A 21,631-nucleotide genomic window follows, 5' to 3' on the forward strand; every position below is an offset into this window, starting at 1 on the left:
GGAAAAACAACATAATTGGTTTGTATGATGCCATTTATGTACAAAATAGTACATGAAGATATCTTTGTAACTGTATGCTTCTTATTATGATACTCTTACTTTGCATTTACTTTTTTTATCAAAATGTTTCATGACACCTCATAAGTCTAATTTCGCAAGAATCACCCAAAGGCGTCTGCAAAGTTGCATAAATGTAATGATATATGTTTTTATCAGTATTTTCCCAGGGCTTGAATCCATACCATTTATTTTGCACTATATAGTTGCAGTGCCTTACAATGAGTGCCCTTACTCGCCGTAGTTGAGTAAAATCAGCCAATCAGATTAGAGCTTACTGTATCGAGAAAGTCTTCCACGACATATAGTATAAAAATATACATCATCTCCTCTTATGGTTATCATTGAGGGTCTGTTCTCACCAAACCCTAGACAGAGCAGCAGGACAGCCATCTGTCAATGATATACTGCCTGCAATGTGTGTGTGACAGCATTACTCAGTGAGTTACAGCCCTGCCTATTTGTGTGTGTGTGTCTTACCCCTCTGAGGCCCCTATACAGCCCCCCTCTCTCCATTAGGCTAATAGCAACAGGTGTCTGTGAATTGGTCCACACCCACCTCACTCACTGTAGCCATGACAACTAGCGTGTCACCAGGGGCCGTATGATAAAGAGAGGGGAGACACACACCCATGCATGTGCACAGGTCTGCATTCATGCATGCTTTATCACCAGCATCCACACGCGTGCATCTCTATGGGTTACGGGCAAACAGTAAAGTGCACATGATTGGGAGACGGCACACAAAGACAAAACATCTGTCCACGGGCATTTAGAGATCTAGCTCTGTGCTATAATATAGGCTAGATACACTCTACAGTGCTTTATATGTGGTGTTGTGGAGAAGCAAACTCTCTGTTATCTTAAAACATGGCTGACTACTTCTTTCACAATGGTCGAATTAATAATATGGAGGGATCATATCGCACTCTCTCTTCTAAAGTGTTAGTGCATAATCGGGGAAATCTGACACCTTGATCACTGGGCTTCATCTAACTGCTACATATGCAGTCAGTAGCATCTCAACCTTCTTCATTTTCTCTATAATCTTGTTTTTCTTTTTTTTTGTCTACTTAGAGTGAGTCAGTTTTATTTTTTAAGACGGAGCTCATCCTGTTCTCCATTGGGGATTATCCTGCCAGGTCAAAACACAAAAACAATCTAAGCCGTCCGTGGCCTGGCAGGTAGCATCTCCGTTTTAGATGTGGAGCAGTCTTCACCTGCCTTTTTTGCTACTGTTTATTGATTGTTTGTAAGCTTTTATGGTAAGAAATTTTCAACCAAGCATGTTCAAAAGATGCTAATCGTTATGGCGGTTTTTGGTCAAACATTAAATATGACATAGCATTTGTCTTCAGATAAAACCAAACAACCTGTACCGTATTTTCCGGACTATACACTCTTAGAAAGGATGTGTTAATTTTTTACACATCTTTTTGTGTTAAGCTTTTAACACATTATGTGTAATTTAAACACATTATGTGTCAATTTGTGTTGATTTTGTGTTAAAATGAAACACAATTTGTGTTAAAAATAAAACAAAATGTGCATTTAGTGTGTTGTCCCAGAATCAACACTATTGTGTTGTTTTTAACACATTCGTTCTAAGAGTGTAAGTCACACTTTTTTTCATAGTTTGGCTGGTCCTGCGACTTATAGTCAGGTGCGACTTATATGTCAAAATCAGTGGCGGCTTGTGACTGCTCATCCGAGGAGGCGCTAATTCAAAATATGTGTTCGGATTGTCACGTGTGTGGTTCCCTTTTCCAAAATATGTGTCCTGCGTGTCGAGAGATCCTGTGTGCATCACGTGTTTTGTCAAAATAAGTGCCTGCTGCACACGCGTCAAAACTGTTTATGATAAAAGAGACGCTCGCATTCACAAAATACACGCTAGACACTTCCTTAACAGTAAATTAATTCACTCTGACTAACATGAACCAAAAGAAAACATCACCGTCTACAGACACGAGAGGGCGCTATATGTTGTTCCTGTAGCCTAACCCTGAAAAAAAAACTGTTAACTGAAACATTAACTTAAAGACAACGGAGAAAGACTTAACAAACAAAATGCCCCCAAAAAGAATAATAATTTTTGTAATAAATGCGACTTATAGTCCAGTGCGATTATAAATGTTTTTTCTCTTCATGATGCATTTTTTGACTGATGCAACTTAATGTCCGGAAAATACTGTAGCTTAAATTACCTGACAAAAGTCAAACACGCGCTCATTATGAAATGTCATCACAGACAAAAACAGCTAAAACTAGTTGGCTGGCTTTAGCTGATCTCTCTGGCTGGTTTTAGCTAAAAAGTTAGCTGGTCATAGCTGGAATTGCTGGTTTAAGCTGGTCTCCCCTGCATGTCAAAGTTGGTCAAGCTGGTGTTCAGCTGGTTTTCCTGGTGGGTCATCTGATATTCCCACCTGACCAGCTTATGGTGCGTTTACTCCAGACACGGAAGAGGCAGCAAAAACACGCTATTCGCGCGTAGTTGGACGCTTGAAAATTTTTAGTTTACTCGCTTCATTCGTGTGTGAAAGCCGCGCATGAAATTCTAGTCAGTCGAGACATTCACGTGGAAATTTACGTCACGGGACGTGCTTCTTCTGCCTCGGCTCGCTTCCTGTAATCACATTACTTCTAGAGAGAGCTCCTGATTGGTCAACGTGCCGCGAATATCCGCCAAAGTTCAGATTTTTCAACTCACGCGGTTCCGGTATCAACGTTTAATTCACGCGGAACGCGCCTTTCACGCCGCACCATTCGCGCGTATCGCGCCACAGGATGCCTATTCGCGTCTTTGCATTGACTTAACATGTAAATCACTCGCACGTACCCCCTCTTCCGCGTCTGGTGTAAATGCCCAGTAAAGCTGGGTTTACACCAGCCACCGTAGAGGCGGCAAAAACGCACTATTCGCGCGTAGTTGGACGCTTGAACATTTGAGTTTCCTTGCTTCATTCGCGTGTGAAATTCTAGTCATTGGAGACATTCACGCGGAAATCCGCATCATGGGAGGGGCTTCTGCGACTCTGCTGAGACTACTAGAGCAAGCTCCTGATTGGTCAACGTGCCGCGAATATCCGCCAAAGTTCCGATTTTTCAACTTGCACGGTTCCGCCGTCAATATTCAATTCACGCGGAACGCGCCTTCCACGGTGCGCCATTCGCGCGTACCGCGCCATAGGATGCCCATTGCGTCTTTGCATTGACTTAACATGTAAATCACTCGCACTTACCCCCTCTTCCGCGTCTGGTGTAAATGCCCAGTAATGCTGGGTTTACACCAGACGCCGTAGATGCGGCAAAAACGCACTATTCGCGCATAGTTGGACGCTTGAACATTTAAGTTTCCTTGCTTCATTCACGTGTGAAATTCTAGTCATTGGAGACATTCACGCGGAAATCCGCGTCATGGGAGGGGCTTCTGCGACTCTGCTGAGACTACTAGAGCAAGCTCCTGATTGGTCAACGTGCCGCGAATATCCGCCAAAGTTCCGATTTTTCAACTCGCACGGTTCCACCGTCAATGTTCAATTTACGCGGAACGCGCCTTCCACGGTGCGCCATTCGCGCGTACCGTGCCATAGGATGCCCATTGCGTCTTTGCATTGACTTAACATGTAAATCACTCGCACTCACCCCCTCTTCCGTGTCTGGTGTAAATGCCCAGTAATGCTGGGTTTACACCAGCCGCCGTAGATGCGGCAAAAACGCACTATTCGCGCGTAGTTGGACGCTTGAACATTTGAGTTTCCTTGCTTCATTCGCGCGTGAAATTCTAGTCATTGGAGACATTCACGCGGAAATCCGCGTGATGGAAGGGGCTTCTGCGACTCTGCTGAGACTCCGCTCGCTTCCTGTTATCACGTCACTACTACAGCAAGGTCCTGATTGGTTAACGCGGCGCGAAAATCCGCCGAAGTTCCGATTTTTCAGGATGCCTAATTGTGTCTTTGCATTGACTTAACATGTAAATAACCCGCGCTTGTCCATGGTTATATCAGCCTTGGTGAAAAGCCAGTTTTAGATTTTTTAGCAGGTCTATGGGGTCCACGAAAGCTGTTCTCATAATACTTCAGTAAGTTCATACAGTGCTATTTGTGAATTTTTTTTGGAGGAGCCACAACCAAACCCACCCAATCCCCTCCTTTAAGACAAATTACAACCACTGATGTGTTTTAATCAGTTGGATAGATTTCAATATTCCCCTCTCTTTGCTGATAATCCTCACCTGCCGGTTAATTGGTAACTCCATCCACCCGAATGACTTGGACTGTCGCCCCGACTACAGTGCCATTATTTGTGCTCATTTAAATAACACCATATTGCTAATTGATTTCATGCCGGTGCATTAGCAGGCTGTTGCATACACCCTGGCTGATCTTTGCTGCTGGTTAATATTTCACTTTTTATTTTAGCACCCTCGCCTTTGTAAACGCATGGCTTGTTTTGTTTTTGTGCATCGGCTCGAAACGTTTCATACGAGCAGCTACGCTTTTGCGTGCACTCATTAGCTCGCCTTTTAGAACCAGGGGAACGTTTGATTGCTATTTCATAAGCGTTGGCAAGGTGTAATAATATCTAAAAGGTCTTTCTGTTCTTGTGTCACCTTTATGAAGGTATAAATTAATCAGCGGGCTAGTCATGCAGTTAGTGACCTGGCAGGTGAAAGCCCTCTGACTTTTGTGAAGGGGGAAACCAAAGATGGGTTTCCCAGATAGTCATCAGCTCTTTAACAGGGTCTCTCTCTCTTTCTTTTTCACACACACATCTCTTTTACTCCTCTGTGATGTTGTATGTGAGAGGGGAAACCTCAGACTCTGACATATGGTTTCAGATCAGTGATTATTTTCAGCTGGTTCAGACAGGCTTGTATGATGATACCTTTTAAAAAACAAGTTTTAAAATCTTTTTAAAAAGCTAAAACACAGAATTCTTAAGAATTTAAGAAAGAAATTATTATTATTAACTCTTTCCCCGCCAGCCTTTAAAAGAAAAGTTGCCAGTACCAGCATTTTTATGATTTTCACAAACGTTTAATGCCTTCCAGAAAATGCCTTTCTTCTTTAAATTTATAAACATACAAATGATAGAACAGACCCTCTGCTTTAAAAAAAAAAACCAATTTCATCCTATCTTCATTTGTTATCTTTTATCACCTCTTAATATTGGTAGGCTTCTTAAAAAAAATAAAAAAATTGAACTAAAAGATGAATTAATTGCATTTTTATAGAGGACTTTTGTTGGAGATCAGATCTGGAGCGATGATCAAAACATAGAGTTTTTACTGTTTTTAAAACCGTGGATGCTTTATTGTTATATAATTTGCTTAAGAGCGCCACCTAGTGAATAAAAAAATTGAAATATGGATTGCCGTAAAAACCCCCAAGTTTCCCAAGTATTAAATGTTGAGTGACCGACCTTTCAAATTATACACAGTTTGGTGTGATAAAATATTTATTGGAAATTTTGTCCAGTGACATGTGACAATCGCACTGCAGGTTAAGAAATTAAGTTATCCACAAAATAATAAAACCATTGCTACAAAAATAATGATTTTAAATTCTACATGTTATTGCATTTTAATGGTCAATAAATCATCAAAATAATAGTCAGATTACTTCATTATTATTAGTATAATGAGCAAATGGCTATAGAGGGTATGCTCGTGACGTCACCTTCGGCGAAAGTGATTGCGGTTACGCCCAGTGAGTGGCAAAAAGTTTGAGCGACAGCATTAGCATAGCGTCTAAAATGGGAAAGGTAGTTGTGTGATCGATGGTGCTAACAGATTCAACAAAATTTGGAGCATTCTTTATCCAGACTGCAAAAAACACTCAAAGGAGAAGTAAATCAGTAGCAGTAGCCATATGTCAGGTATGTACAATTTTGGGATAAAAATATACCAATGAATACTCTTATTCTGTATAATTGCAAAATTTTGTCAGTGAGCCTTCATTAAAAACATTCATTATGATGAGCCTACAAAGGTGGGATGGTTTAATAATGTTAGTCAAGACAAACATATGTGTCAGGAAAAGCAATGTCTGCCCATATGCCAATGTCCACAGACTACTGGTTGTTTGGCAAGTTGTTAGGGTCACTGTTAAGGCCAACTAAATTCAATTTAAGCTGATAATAGCCAGTTTTACTTGCGTTTATGCAGCAGCCGCTATGAAAACCAGCCATTTTGTTGAACGTTTTAGTTAACTAGTGGCTAAACTGACCTCTGCAACAAATACTTTGTTGGAAATAAAATACATTGTATGTTCTTTGTAATTGAATCTGTCATTTCTATGCAGTTTTATTTTTTTTTTAGTTGAAAATATTTATATTATTTTCATTGATTATTAAAATATCTGGAGTGTATTTTAACTATTAATCTTCTGAAAGGTATCAGCTGTATATTTCTTACAGTATCAGTCTTAAGTGTGATGTTTTAGCTAACTTGCAGGTTCATTCAGACATGCACTTTATTGGTTTCCTGTTTTCCTCTCTTAATGGAGCGTTGCTTGGCAGCGATCAAGCTGATATTGACAGCAGCTTGTCTTTTTCCATTGGCCCACGTGATACGTTGGTTGTCAGGGTTTATTTGCACAGGTATGATTATTACTGTAGACACAAGCACACAGGGGCTTTAGGGAGAAAAGTAATTAAAAGACCAGTGAAAGATAAATGCCTTTCTGCCCCACAATGCATCTGATACGCCTGGTAGGTTTCATGGTGACTCCAGAACTGCTTGTGTGTGTGTGTGTGTGTGTGTGTGTGTGTGTGTGTGTGTGTGTGTGTGTGTGTGTGTGTGTGTGTGTGTGTGTGTGTGTGTGTGCAAGTACAGTAAGTGCATTTGCTGTGCACATTTTTAAAGGGAATATGTGTATATGTGGTTTCTCATGAAAATCTTCTGTGCACACGGTTTGACCTGACACACCCTGTAAAGCTGATCGAATCTCCTTTCCGTAAGAAACTCTAAGCCAACATAAACCTTTACTTTGTTGCACAATATTTTGTTTGAAAGTGTTCATGTGGCTTAGTTGGTAGAGGGAAAGTCATGGGTTCGATCCCAGGAGACAAACAGACCAATAAAAATGATTGAATGCACTGTACATTCTCAGAAATAAAGGTACAAAAGTTGTCACTGGGACAGTACCCTTTCAAAAAGGTACACCTACCCAAAAAGTGTATATTAGTACTTCAAAGGTACATATTGGCATGTTCAAAGATACATATTTGTACCTAAATAGTACACAGCAAAATCACTGGTGTTAAAATAACACCCACAGTGTCAAATTTAACACCGGCAAAGTGTGTATATGTGTCCACACTACACTGTGTTAATTTAGTCAAAAGTGTAGTGTTAATTTAACAACACCCATTATATGTTAATTTAACACTCAATATTGTTAAATTTTACACTTTGTTCAACACTATTCATTGTTGTTTCCACACTACACTGGTGTTGGCACAGAAATACAGTGTTAAAAATTAACACTCCTAATTTAAGGTCAACACCAGTGTAATGTGAATTCAACAATGTTAAGTGTTAAAATACTGAGTAATAGCCACTTTTGTTGCTAATGGGTTGTTTCTATAAAAGAAAAATGACAAGAAATATTGCAAAACCTCTTTTTATTAATGTACATCACATTTAATATTTACATTGATACACACAACACTTTGCATTTAACACTGCTTATTTAAATACCACAGCTACAATTAGAAAAAGAATACAGTATGGAATAATGAAAGATATCTTATACCACAGCGCAGTGACATGAAAACCACTTATTATAAAGGTCTTTAATAAATCAAATGAGAGTTAAAAAAAATTAGCCACCCTACTCAAAACTTGAACATTAAAATACATGCAATTACCTTATCGGCAAGCAGAAATGCTTATCCTTCACAAAACTAACGATTTTTCCATAACAAAACAGACATTTCAATTCAAAAGACGTTTCATTTTTCTTAAACACGTTCCAACCTGGTATTTAGTTCTGTAGTTGTTTTACTCATGATGTACAGTAGTGGAAGGCTGCATCAGTGGTCTTCATCATGCAGGGAATGGCTTTTTGGTCCAGAATGATGCAAAAATTCTGGATGCAACTTTTGTTCCCAACGCAGAGCAGGCAGGGCTGTGCTGATCCATCCACCTCAAAGCATGGATTGATGCTCATCACCTAAGAGTGCTTTAAAAGAGTGTATTTGATGAATGTATTTGATGTATATTTTTGAACTTGTATGCATTTACATGGGGTGAACAATGCAAGCAAACTAACTGCTGAATAAATAACTAGAACAAAATACCAAAAAACTTACACAGCACAATCAGTAGCTTCAGATGCACATTGACCCTCTCCAGTCTTTCTTCCTTTCACAAATGAAGGCAAGAGGTGAATGAGCCAGGGAAGAGCTGCCACATCACTGTCCCGTCCTAGCAAAACAGAATTTAAACACCATGAGTATACAGTTAAACTTTAAAACTGTAAAAGTAGCAAACCCATTTACACTTACCATATTTAAACTCCTGTTGACCAGACAGAGGGTCATCCATATTGTTGTATGTTGGCTATTTTGCAATACATCACCTCAGCATATTTCTGCAGATTTTCAAAGACAAAAAGAGTCAAGAAAATACCAAAAAGGGTACAGTTTTAACCGTTATTTGAATCAAAATCATCTCAGTATAATCATGTTAGAGACAGTGTACAGTACTAAAGTACTGTGTGTACTCACATAACTAGTTGGTAAGCTCTTATCCTCCAAACTGGGTTAAGGAATAACAGTTCAGAATTCATGGGTATGCCGTATTCAAATATAGTCTGGTAGGGTCCTATCACAAAAAAAATGACAATAAAGACTCTGAAAACTCAACATTCTTTTTATATTAAAAACAGCACTCAAGACAATATGAATCTTCAATTATACATTTTCAAAATAGTAATCAATTTGATTGCTATTTAATATGATATCAATAGCAAAACGATGTATGAGAAGATAATATATTTTTATTAAAGTTGGCAGCAGGTCATGTGACTTTCTTGCCTGATTAATAACCATAATATGTACAAAACTACATATACTAAAAAGATTGGTTAACTGTTCAGTTATGTCAAATAAAATGATTTATAATGTATAAATATATAAACTTACCTTCTGTAATGAATTTATATAAGTAGCAGTCGTCATTGGAAGTCATCCATGTCAGGTCTTCTTTAATAAACTGCCCTAAAAACTGCCCTAACCCTAATCTCTTCTGAATGATTTGAAGCACTCAGTGTGTACTTTCACCAAACTAGCATCTATAATGACAGAAAAACAAATGTTCGCCATACACGTTTTACACTTTCGTAAGTATTTGCTATTTGCATCTGTCTGACATCTAGTGCCACGAAAAGCTTACAACACACAATGCATCCAATCTGTGCATATACAAATGATGATATATTCTGAGGTAAAATTAATTGTTGGTTTGGCGATATTTCCCGTTTGCATACATCTTAAAAAAAACACATGACGATGCGGTTGCGGTTTTCTCCGTGTTTTTCAGTAATTTGAATAATTAACCGATATCCGTGGACTCACGTGCATGTAAACGACCTCGTTAACTCACGGTATATAGCCTAGCCTATATATGATTACCTCATAACGAGCATCATATGGTGAATAAACGAGCTTTCATTTAACTTAATTTCATACCTTCAATTTGTAGTGCATGTCGCGTTTTATCATGGTTCAATTCTTTCATTCATTCATATCTCAAGTTAATATTATACTTCTTGGTTAAAACTTTTAGCTAGCAGTTTAACTTTATACCAAACTAACAAGGGAACAACGTAACACAAGGTAGTTCTGATGAAACTGAACCAAATAACGAACAAAGGGGAAATAAAATGGGACAAATATCTTATTTAGGTTTTTTGGCATATGGCTGCGTAGAGTCAGACAGAGAAATAACAGTTTAATTTAGCTAAATCATGTGAATATTATGAGATTTACCTGCTCTCTTCAGTCCTCCTTTGAAAGAAAATGGCGGTAAAATCCCTGACAGGAAATGTTTAGTGGAGGCGTGGCTTGATTTACACCGCTCAGAGTGAAATCTGATAACACCCTTGTTTTACACTGACACTGTCGTGGATATAACACTGGCCTAGCAATGGCAGTGTTATTTTATTACCAGATAGTGTTAAAACAGCATCAACACTGTGTATTTAACACCATCCCTGAAAATTTAACACTGGTGATTTTGCTGTGTACATATTAGGACCTTTTTTAAGGGTACTGCCCCAGTGACAGCTTTGTACCTTTATTCTTGGCAGTTTAAGTTGCTTTGGATTAAAGCGTGACTTTACATTGACCGTGAATTTACATAATGTGACTTTACATTGATGTATGGTTTGTTAGGATAAGACAATATTTGCCCCGTGATACAACTATTGAAAAATGTAGAATTTGAGAAATCTATACTTTGAGAAAATCGCCCTCTTTCCCCACCATTGACGAGTTATCTTGTCAATTAAGAGAAAACATTTGCATGAAAACAAACGTGTCTCTGATGAGGTTTTATGTTTTACTTTTAAGGTTTTACTAACCCAATTTATAAAAAATTTTTTTTTTACTAATTTTAAACACTGTGTTTTGATAATCATTCTGAATCTGGGCTGCGTTCCCCGAAACCTTCTTAGCTCTACGTCGTTCTTAAGTTGTACCTTAAGCTGTACCTTATCGTTAATACGTGTTTCCCGAAACGTTCTTAGTTACGTATCACTTCTGTAAGTCGTTCGTTCGGAAGGTTGGTCTGGAGCCCTCTTAGCTATACCTTATCCCACTTGACTCCGCTAGGGGCCATGACTGTGATAAAAGCTTGTGTAGATTGCAGTCTATATAACTAAATATCTGTTTAAAAAAAAGTTGAAGTACACTCCGTGTTAAATTAGGCATTTTTTATTTATTTAAAGAATAAAACATTCACATAATTAGATACTGATGGTTGTTAGATTTTTAATATTTTTTTCCAAAGGAACATCAGCTGTGAACTATTATTACAGGCTAAAGAAACTATTAAAAAAAGATTTTGGGTGGAGGAGTTGGTGAAACTATGGCAGGCAGCTATACAGCGAATCTTACTATTTTATTTGTGTATTTCATATCCGTTAAATCTTTAGTTTACCGGCTATTTTAGCTGCAAATAAAACAAATCAAGTTAAAAAATTGCATGCCACGGGAGCACATTCATCACGAAATCATAATTGTTGATTTTCCTTAATATTATTATTGATGTTAATTCAACTTTGCATCGAAGTTTTTTGAATGTTTTATAACTTTGAGGCAGCTGCATGCCAAATTCTTTATAAACATTAAAAAGAAAATGCTCCACTTGATAATTGCTTGTATAAGGTCAACAAATTTTCCACATTAAAACTAATTAAAGCTTAAACCTAAAACATTCATACTATATATTTATATATCATATAATATATATTTTATGTTATATTTAAGGTAAACAGACAGGCGCGGCTCCAGAAATGCGTCAATTAAGCGTTATCCGCATTGTAAACGCGCTGCTTGCGCAGTGTCCAAACACATAAACGCTTGAACTAATGAACAACAATTTGTTTTTCTATATTTTAAGTGTAATGCCAAGCCATGTGACTTGCACGACCCACCTTATTTCCCTGTGCAATGCATTTATTGGGAACCCCTAATATAAATTATCCTTTAAAGTGAAGGAATAATGGATGCATTGGAGCAGTTTATGCATTATACTTTTGGACATGAAGTTGCGAGTTTTGCACGGGTTTGATATAAAATAAAATATACAAGGTTTATATTTAGTTGTTTGCAATTTGAAATATTTTTACCAGATATTCCTAATAAATGTAACTTTTTCTATTTCTGAAATGTTTCTTTAATAAATAACACCGCTCTCTGATAAAGCAGCGAAGTACCTATTACATAAAGTGAACAATTGATTGTCGAGCAATCGATATCAACCTATTCAGCACCATCGCCATGGACAGCACCTGGTAACGTCGTACGTAAGAAAGTATACCTTAAGAAACCCGCTAAGGTACAGTTCGGGAAACACGCCTAGAAAAGGTAAACCTGTAGTTAAGGTTTAACTTAAGCGTCTTCGTAGCGCGCTAAGAGTCAACGTTATCGGGAAACGCAGCCCTGATCTTTAACAAATTTCCTTCACAAAAATGCAATTACTTCAGCCTTTTGCTAGCTTAAATAAACTGATTGCGACCACTTACCTTAAAAAAATTGAGTAATTAATCATTTTTTCCCTTTTTGAAAGCAGAGGGTCTGTTCTTTCATTTGATATATTTGTATGTTTATATATTTTTAGAATACATTTTTCTTGGAAAACTTTGTGAAAATCACAAAAAATGCAGGCGGGAACTTTTCAAAAAAAGACTGGCTCGGAATGAGTTAAAGTTGTCTAAATGAAGTCCTTAGCAACACATATTACTAATGATAAATACATACTAGACTATGAAATTAATAAAATATCTACATGGAACATGATCTTTACTTTATATCCTTATGATTTTCGGCATAAAAATAAATTATTTTGACCCCTAAAATGTATTGTTGGCTATTGCTACAAATATACCCATACAACTTATGATTGGTTTTGTGGTCCAAGATCACAAAGGTAAATGTCAACGTAAAATATATATGTATCATTTACTAACTATCAAACGTGCAGAATAAATAAAATATCATCACAGATTTTACATATTTATTGACATGCCAACATTAGAGAAAGCAATGAAAATATCATGATGTTCATGATCCTAAAATGTTTCGATTATAAAGATAATTTATAATCACAATTATTGTGTTGTATTGTATGCGCTCTTTTGCATTCACGTAAAAAAAATTTTTTTTTTTTGGTAACTTTAACCTATTTTTATCTAAACGTGCCATTGCATGAGAACAAACAGGTGTACAATATTGGCCTTATAACATGGGGGATCATTTCAGGTGAGTGCAACCTGATCAGTGATCCAGTACCGATTACAGTGCGTCATTATCTCGAACAACGTAAACCATACTGGCACTGATATCCTAAAAACATTAGGACGGGCCAAACTGCCACTCTACAGCTGTCACTGTAGGAAACTACGGTAACTTACTGTAAACTTAGGTAAGCCATATGGTCGAAAGCATTAAAACTGAATAAACCAAACTTTTACACACATACAACGAACGCTATAACACAGAAATGTTTCATGCATATTTCCTGAGACATAGTCACCATTTACATGCTTGTAAACATGCTGACATCATTACATTTGTGTTTTCCTTATAGAAAGATCACAGCATCATAAGCAATATGTTTTTTTATTGATCTCAGGTGCAATGAATGAAGTGCATGTTTATCATATTTATAGTCTTGCATGCATGAATTCAGTTTTAAACAAATGAACCAGAACAGTTTATAGACTAAGTCTGTTGGAAAAAACATATTAAAATGCATGAATTACCTAATTTTACTTCAGTTTTTAACCAATTTTAAAATTGCACACATAACCACACCTGACTTTTTCACCGCCTATCTGTGTTGGCAACAAGCTAAATATGTCAGAAATTAAGGCAAATTATTACAAAACATATTTTATCCATTCTCTTATTTTCTTTTCTCCTCTCTCCTGTTTGCAGAGAGACTCTATGTTTGCATTGTGGGCCGATATAATTGGCCTCTTTTAAAAGTCAGATCTCCTTTGCTGCATTTCAATTGAGAAGCTTCAAAGCGAGAGCCGTGTTTGTGTGTTTGAACGAGCCATCAAACGATGTGTGTGTGTGCCTGGCCCCTGAAAACGGCCCTCCACACCCCGAGACCCTGCAACACGTGTTGGGCTCTCGATGCAGCCTTGTGTTTACATCATAACATGACATAACATTGTACTCCAGTGTTGCTGTTTCTCAGTTGATAGGCATGACGCTAGCAACACCAAGGTCACGGGTTTGAGTCCCAGAAAACACGCATTGCATTCATTGTTAACATTATGGTTCGCTTTAAAAAACGACATCCACCAAATGCATAAATGTGAACGGGCATAATTATAGGTGTTAATACGGTACTTTCATCATGATGCACTCAGCATCCACGTTCGCTTTTAAGCCACAATATCCTTCATTATCCATCATTATGATGTCTATATTTAGAGAAATAAGTATAACCATAACTAAAGTAAATAGCCATATTAGCTAATTTGAGGTGATAGGTGTGTTTATTATTAGAATGACTTGTAAAAGGGTTTGATTATACAGAAGGCTTTAAAGGGGACATTTCACAAGACTTTTTTAAGATGTCAAATAAAACTTTGGTGTCCCCAGATTACATATGTGAAGTTCTAGATTAAAATACCATATAGGTAATTTATTATAACATGTTAAAATTGCTAGTTTGTAGGTGTCAACAAAATGTTTTGGGTGTGTCCTTTTAAATGCAAATTAGTTAAATGCAAATGAGCCGTGGTTGGATAGTGCAGATTTAGGGGGCGGTATTATCCCCTTCTGACATCACAAGGGGAGCCAAATTCCAATTACCTATTTTTTCACATGCTTGCAGAGAATGGTTTACCAAAAACTAAGTTACTGGTTTTCTTTTTCACATTTTCTAGGTTATAGCAGTTAAACATGGAAAAAGTCAGATTTTCATGATATGTCCCCTTTAAAACTGAAACACATTAAAGCCATGAAACTTCAATTGCGATTTCATGCTGTATTTAAAGACAGATCACACATTCACGGCATCAATATTTTTCTCCTGTTTCAGATGGTGGTTTTAATGGATCCCATGGAAGATCATGATGATATTCTTCGTGCTCATCGATCCAGAGAAAAGACTTACATGTTCGACGTAGCCTTCGACTATACAGCCACGCAGGCAAGCCCATTCTGTGTTTGTGCGTGTGTGCGTTTGTAGGGACGGGTGGCTTTAAAAATGTGTGTACTCATGCTAAGTTAACATCACGAAACTGTGTATTTTTTTTAAAGGCTGTGTCTGTGTAGAGTCTTTTCATCTATAGCTGTATGCTTAACTGTAATTGTTATTTTGTAGAAGAAAAGAGTTGAAGTGAATAATAAAAAGCAACCAATAAGAGCACATAATAGATGGCAACCCCTTTAATGCTGTTTAAGAATTATGCCAGTTTGAGATTTCAAGAAGTTGGTTGACAAAATGACAAGAACATTTTATTGGCAAAGGGTGGCTACATTGAAGATAAAATGTATGGTAACAGGTTTTTTTTGTCAAAACATAATTCCCATAGTTACATTTGTGTTATTCCCTAGTTAAGATGAGTTCATCAAATGTAAAAATAAAATGAATTAAGAATGAATAAATTACACTAAACTTTTGAAGAGTAGTGAATGTTCAACAGATGTGAAATTATCATGATATAACGTTAAACATGTTTTATGTTTTTTATAGGATGAGGTGTATAGATCCACCACAAAAGGCCTGATTGAGGGTCTCATATCAGGGTACAATGCCACGGTCTTTGCCTACGGACCCACAGGTTAGTATAGCTTTTATATATTACAATAATTTAGTTAAAATACTGCATGGGGAAAATACATCTTGTGATCCTGAGATTGAAAGAAAATGTGTTTATAACACAAATATATCTCTTTAAATATCTACTTATCTGTCTTCATTTATGTTTTGCATCTAAAGTTGGCATATGGTCCATGTTGTGATAATCACAGACAGTCGGGCACGACCAGGACACCCGGATAAGCTGTATCAACACCCTGATCTTCTTTTCTTCCTACTATAGTACAAGTTTAGACAACATAGTTACATGCATTAAATTGACAGCCAGCAATGTAGTTTATTATTAAGGTTGAAATATCAAAACAATGTTACCGATATGCAACAGGTCTCATTAAAGCAATACATTTTATATTGTTTATATATCAATACCTATCATCTTTTAAAGGAGTACTTCGACTCGCCTGAAAAGTCCGCTCCCCTTCTCACTCTCATAATGGGAGAGGGAGGGTGTTACTGCGCCGAGTAGAAGTACTCCCAAAAGTGCTATTACGCCATAAAATATAGTTCCTCTTTTAAATCCGCTTAGAAAAGTGCTACGTTTTATTTTGTACCACCAAACTTGCTCGTATAACTACTCGTCTTAAATAGGAAAAACGTTGATGTGTTTGGTCACTTCTAACTTTATCTCTAAATGGTACCATTGAATGAATGGGGCTAAGCTAAATGCTATCGAAGCGTCGCAGCGCGCTCCAGCGCTTACGTGCACACACACACACACAGATGATAGAGGGATGTATCAACAATTCTTAGTTAAGGTAATAACATATTTTAATATTGAAAATGAGTAGACTATTCCTTTAAGGAGCGTCTGATACTGTTTTGTTTATACAGTCGCTGCAGCTCCCCCTTGTGTTTTTAAAGAGATGTGCAATCATTGAGGTGATCTGAAATCATCACAATGATGTCAACAATTGTGATGAGACGATTATTTAATCATTGTGACAGCCCTACATGCGAGTTGTTGCTGTTACACACCTAAACCGAAGTGAACTTGCAGTCTGTTTATTCATCAGTCTGGCTGATCTCTGAAACAAATACGTTCTCGAAAATAAAATGTTTTGGTTTGCTAAAGAGGAGAGGAGACGACGAGCATGGATCACAACTGTTTGGAAAGGTTTAGAAGCCAGGCAAGAATTCAAGGAGTGTTATATACATTAATTTTTCACAGTAACGTTAGCTCAGTGTAGTAGTTGATACGCATTAGATATGAAATATGAATGAAATATGTCATTTATTTCCCTTGTTATCAGAAATAAATTAAGGGCTTTGTTGTTGTTGCTTCAATGTGGAAGTCTACCGGAAGTGGCGTTTAGTCCACGAAAGCCGTTGTTTATGTTGTTGCAATTGCAAAACAGCGCAATGTCTTGTACTTAAAATGAATACAGGTTAATTTAAAAAAAGCTCTCCAAGTGGCATTGTTGCACTTTTGACTTTTAATCTGCCCTTAAACTCTTCAAGACTCTTCCTGTCTGTGACTCCGGCTATATAAAGCTTAAAGGTCAGAAAATCTCTGCTTAGCCGGATGAAGATAAAAGCCACCCGTAAACATCATGTTTCACTTACTGTGACTCATCTCACATCTGTGCCTCTTCCTCATGAAGATATGCTAATGCTGGGTTTTTCAAACTTTATAATGCCTCTCAATATGATATGATATAATACGTTTTGTGAGGGACCCCCTACTTAAAATGTATTTAGCAATTTATATATTTTTATATGTAACAAATATTTAATTGGCTACACTACTGGATGCATAAACACAAAGAGATACATGTTCAATTCAAATGTATTTTTACTGCAGCAACTTTGACAATAAATCTTGTTTCATAGCAGCTTACAAGAAATCCTGCCTTATAAACCCCAATAAAAGAGATAAAGGGGAATGTAATAAGAAAAACACACTAAAATATTAATAATTCTGAAAGGTATGTAGCAAGAAATGAGAGATAAACGCCTATGAATTAATTGCATTGTACAATTTTTGGGGGGCTTTTTTCTCTGAAAAATTTGGAGGGCCCCCTTGAATCTCCTGGAGGCTTCTTGGGGGTCCCCGGAACCATTTGTAAAACCTCTGTGCTAAATCACTTATTTGTACATTATATAAGAGAATCTTGCTTTTTCTTTTATTATTATGCTTTTCCTAGTGTATCAAGCAAGAAATAATGGTAAATTATGGCTCTGTGTGTTTGTAGGTTGTGGGAAGACATACACAATGTTGGGAACCGACAGAGAACCCGGTATCTACGTTCGCACTTTAAACGACCTATTCAAGGCTATCGAAGAAACCAGCGATGACATGCGGTACAGCGTTTCAATGTCCTACCTGGAGGTGAGATTTTCACTGGGGTGTTAAATTGGATCATCATATTTCACCTGGAGTTTAATACATGCCTAAATAAATGCATGTCGTAAAATAAATGGAAATGTGATAAGATAATAAACACCCACGAGGAGCGACCAAAAGCACATCTGGTTATCAGCCTTGTCTTTTACAAGAAAGGATGAGGGAGATTTGTCCGCCTAGTGACTATCTGAGTATCTTAGAGATGTATTGATAGGAGAAAGGTTTTTATTGATGATAGGGTTAGGATAAATTGCTTGTTATGTAAAACGTGGTTGGGACACTTTCACAGTTGAATACGTTTAAAAGGGAAAGAGGAGTTAATTGGATTTCTCCAGAATAGATGTTTAAACACCGTGTCCTCGTATATTGCTTCAATTTTCTTCTCCTTCTCTGTAAGAAAAGAAACTATTGTGAAGGTGAAGAAAAACACTGTCAAGCACCAGAAAAGCTATTGAACAGACTACAGACTTTGATTGACAGTATGATATGAGCAAGGATGTTATAAAAGAAATAGCTTTGTTCTCTCTCTCTTTCTCCCTCTCTCTCTCTCTCTCTCTCATTTAAAAGACAATCAAAAATAAAATATTTTTTTCAGCTGGTACAGTACATTTGACCTATGGAGGTCGTATTGGGAGGTGATGCAGTTTTATTTCTGTAGCACTTTTTTACATTGTTTCATTGCTTCAAAGCAGCTTTGCAAGAAAGATCAAGAAAAACAAGCCACAGAAAAACTGGGAAATTATTAAATATATAGTATATACAGTAAATAGTATTATTGCAAATTTTGCTGGCCTTATAAATAGATTATAATCAAATGAAATTGTATAAACTTTTTACCTTTTCTTCGACTAAAAATGCATAAAAGCCTGTGATAAAGCACACAGCAACAAGTGAGCAACCACTTACTGTAGATCACCTTAGCAACCACATAGTAACAACCTGACAACCAACAAAAAAACTTCAGCATCATGTTACTAAGTTTAAGTAGTTAAAGTTATCACTGGTATAAAGTTATCTTGTATGTTTTTCCTCTTGAGACAAACACATTAAGACACAATATTTTGGTTCACTAATCATTTTAATGGCCTAATATCATACTGTTGTATGTATTGTATATTATCACGTATTGTATATTATCAACAATATTTATTATATAAATATTATTATATAAATAATATAATATCACTTTACTTGAAGGGGTGTTCATAAACTGTCGTGACACATTCATAATCATGACATGACATGTGCTATGAACATGAAGGAGATTTTATGCACGTTTATGACAACTGTCATTAAAGGATTAGTCCATTTTCTTAAAAGAAAAATCCAGATAATTTACTCACCACCATGTCATCCAAAATGTTGATGTCTTTCTTTGTTCAGTCGAGAAGAAATTATGTTTTTTGAGGAAAACATTACAGGATTTTTCTAATTTTAATGGACTTTAATAGAGCCCAACATTTAATACTTAACACTTAACAATTTTTTTCAACGAAGTTTCAAAGGACTATAAATGATCCCAAACGAGGCATAAGGGTCTTATCTAGCGAAACGATTGTCATTTTTGACAATAAAAATGACAAATATACACTTTTAAACCACAACTTCTTGTCTAGATCCGGTCGTGATGCGCTAGCGTGACCCCGCGCAATACGTCATCATGTCAAGAGGTCACAGAGGACGAACGCGAAACTCCGCCCCAGTTTTTACATGTGTTGAGAAAGAGGACCGTTCCGACGTTGTTGTATGTCAACTGATACTAATTAATGTCTTTGTGGCAGTTTGTTGTTTAAAATGGTCCGCAAATGTGCGTTTTATATATGTAACACGTGACCTCCCTACGTCACTACGCATTTACGTTAGGTTGCGCTGGACAGGACCTAGATAAAAAGTTGTGGTTTAAAAGAGCATATTTTTTATTTTGCTAGATAAGACCCTTATGCCTCGTTTGGGATCGTTTATAGTCCTTTGAAACTCCGTTGAAAAAAACTGTTACGTGTTGAGTTAAGTATTAAATGTTGGGCTCTATTAAAGTCCATTAAAATGAGAAAAATCAATGTTTTCCTCAAAAAACATAATTTCTTCTGGACTGAACAAAGAAAGACATCAACATTTTGGATGACATGGTGGTGAGTAAATTATCTGGATTTTTCTTTTAAGAAAATGGACTAATCCTTTAAGTGTCATTCATTCAATTATGTCATTTTTAATACAAAGATGACATTGTTTGAGATATCTTTGTGATGACATCTTGACATTACCTATACACCATAACTTGTCATGACAACTTGACATTACCAAGACAAAATAACTGACCACTTTTTACCAGTGATACTAATTAAATTTGTCATTAAAATGTCATTAAGTGTTAATACTCTGTCAGATAGTTTTATAACACATCATGAATATTCTTCAGTTCATAATGTTTTTTTTAATTTCCTGCATGTGTTTAAAAATAAAATCAATAATTCAATAATAATACTAATAATAATTAAAATTGATCAAATTATATTTTATTGCATTTGGAGATAGATTCACCTAAAATTAAATGAAAACAGTACAATAATGGGTTAAGTCATACAGCGTTGGCTCTATATCGCTGCAAAGTTAATTACATTAAATTAAATTGATTAAATGTTTCGTTAGTTTTTCAAAAAATGTCAGAATCCTCTGTGTGAGAAGTTATGTAAGTTGTCAGTTTTTTATGTATTGTGCACATACATAAAGTTAAGTATAATATTTAGTTGTGTCCGTTGCATTTTGTTAAGGTATTAAGAAATAATTTGACATAGTATTAACACTTATTGACATTTAAATGACAGTTTATTGTTAACCCATAAAACCACAGTAGGTAGTTTCTTAAGTATGATAATTATTCATGTTTATAACAGGTTTATGTGGTATTGTTATGATGTATTTGTTTATGTCAAGTTGTCATACCATAGACAATTCAAACAATGTCAACTTTGCATTAAAAATGACATAATTGTACAAATGACACTTAATGACAGTTGTCATAAATAAGCATAAAATCTTCTTCAGGACACGTGTCATGTCATGGTTATGAAGGTGTCATGTCAGTCTTATTAACACCCCCTCAAGTAAACAAAGATTAACAAGATTTATAAATGCTATATTGCCCATTGTTAGTTCTTGTTAGCTAATGCATTTACCAATACAACCTTACAGTGAAGTGTAACCAATAAATGCTTTAAATATTATCCATACTATATTTTAGGTTAGAATATTAGTAGCATGCTTAATTCAACGACTCACATACTATTATCATGTTATACAGTAAATGCATTCATTTTGCATTTTCAATCCAATCATATGCATTTTGGGTACTTATACTGGAATATGCATTATGAGTACTGAATACTAAGGTACTATGCCATATACATTTTACTATGCAGTCAGTGGCACACAGTATGTCTATGCATCACACATTCAAACACTTCGACTTGTTTAGGTTACAGGGCTGTATGAGTAAGCCACTCCGTCCACACACGGAAACACAGCGTGCAGTAAATAGCACAATGCCCTTCTGTCCAATGCTTGTCTTACACCTTCACATTAAAAAAGACCTGTTTACATTGGACTGTCCAAATGCATGGACGGAGAGAAAGCCTTTTCATTCTCAACCTCGGTGG

General features: G+C 36.4%; 1 protein-coding gene and 1 long non-coding RNA gene across 2 annotated transcripts in view; one reads left to right on the forward strand and one right to left on the reverse strand.

Annotated features, from left to right (window-relative positions):
* The window catches only part of kif19 (kinesin family member 19), a 66,868-nt gene that overhangs the window by 27,837 nt on the left and 17,400 nt on the right, over positions 1–21,631 (forward strand). The window contains exons 3-5 of the mRNA XM_055175895.2: positions 14,852–14,962; positions 15,509–15,596; positions 17,827–17,963. Of these exons, the coding sequence (XP_055031870.1) occupies positions 14,852–14,962; positions 15,509–15,596; positions 17,827–17,963 (336 nt within the window). The remainder of the gene's footprint in view (positions 1–14,851; positions 14,963–15,508; positions 15,597–17,826; positions 17,964–21,631) is intronic.
* On the reverse strand, positions 7,301–10,322 carry LOC129425469 (uncharacterized). Its single transcript, XR_012369131.1, has 6 exons — positions 10,060–10,322; positions 9,214–9,362; positions 8,797–8,893; positions 8,575–8,660; positions 8,380–8,494; positions 7,301–8,240 (listed from the first exon to the last, which is right to left on the reverse strand). It is a non-coding gene; the product is annotated as an uncharacterized lncRNA (long non-coding RNA).

This window comes from Misgurnus anguillicaudatus, chromosome 4, assembly GCF_027580225.2.
Source record: "Misgurnus anguillicaudatus chromosome 4, ASM2758022v2, whole genome shotgun sequence".
Classification (NCBI taxonomy): domain Eukaryota; kingdom Metazoa; phylum Chordata; class Actinopteri; order Cypriniformes; family Cobitidae; genus Misgurnus; species Misgurnus anguillicaudatus.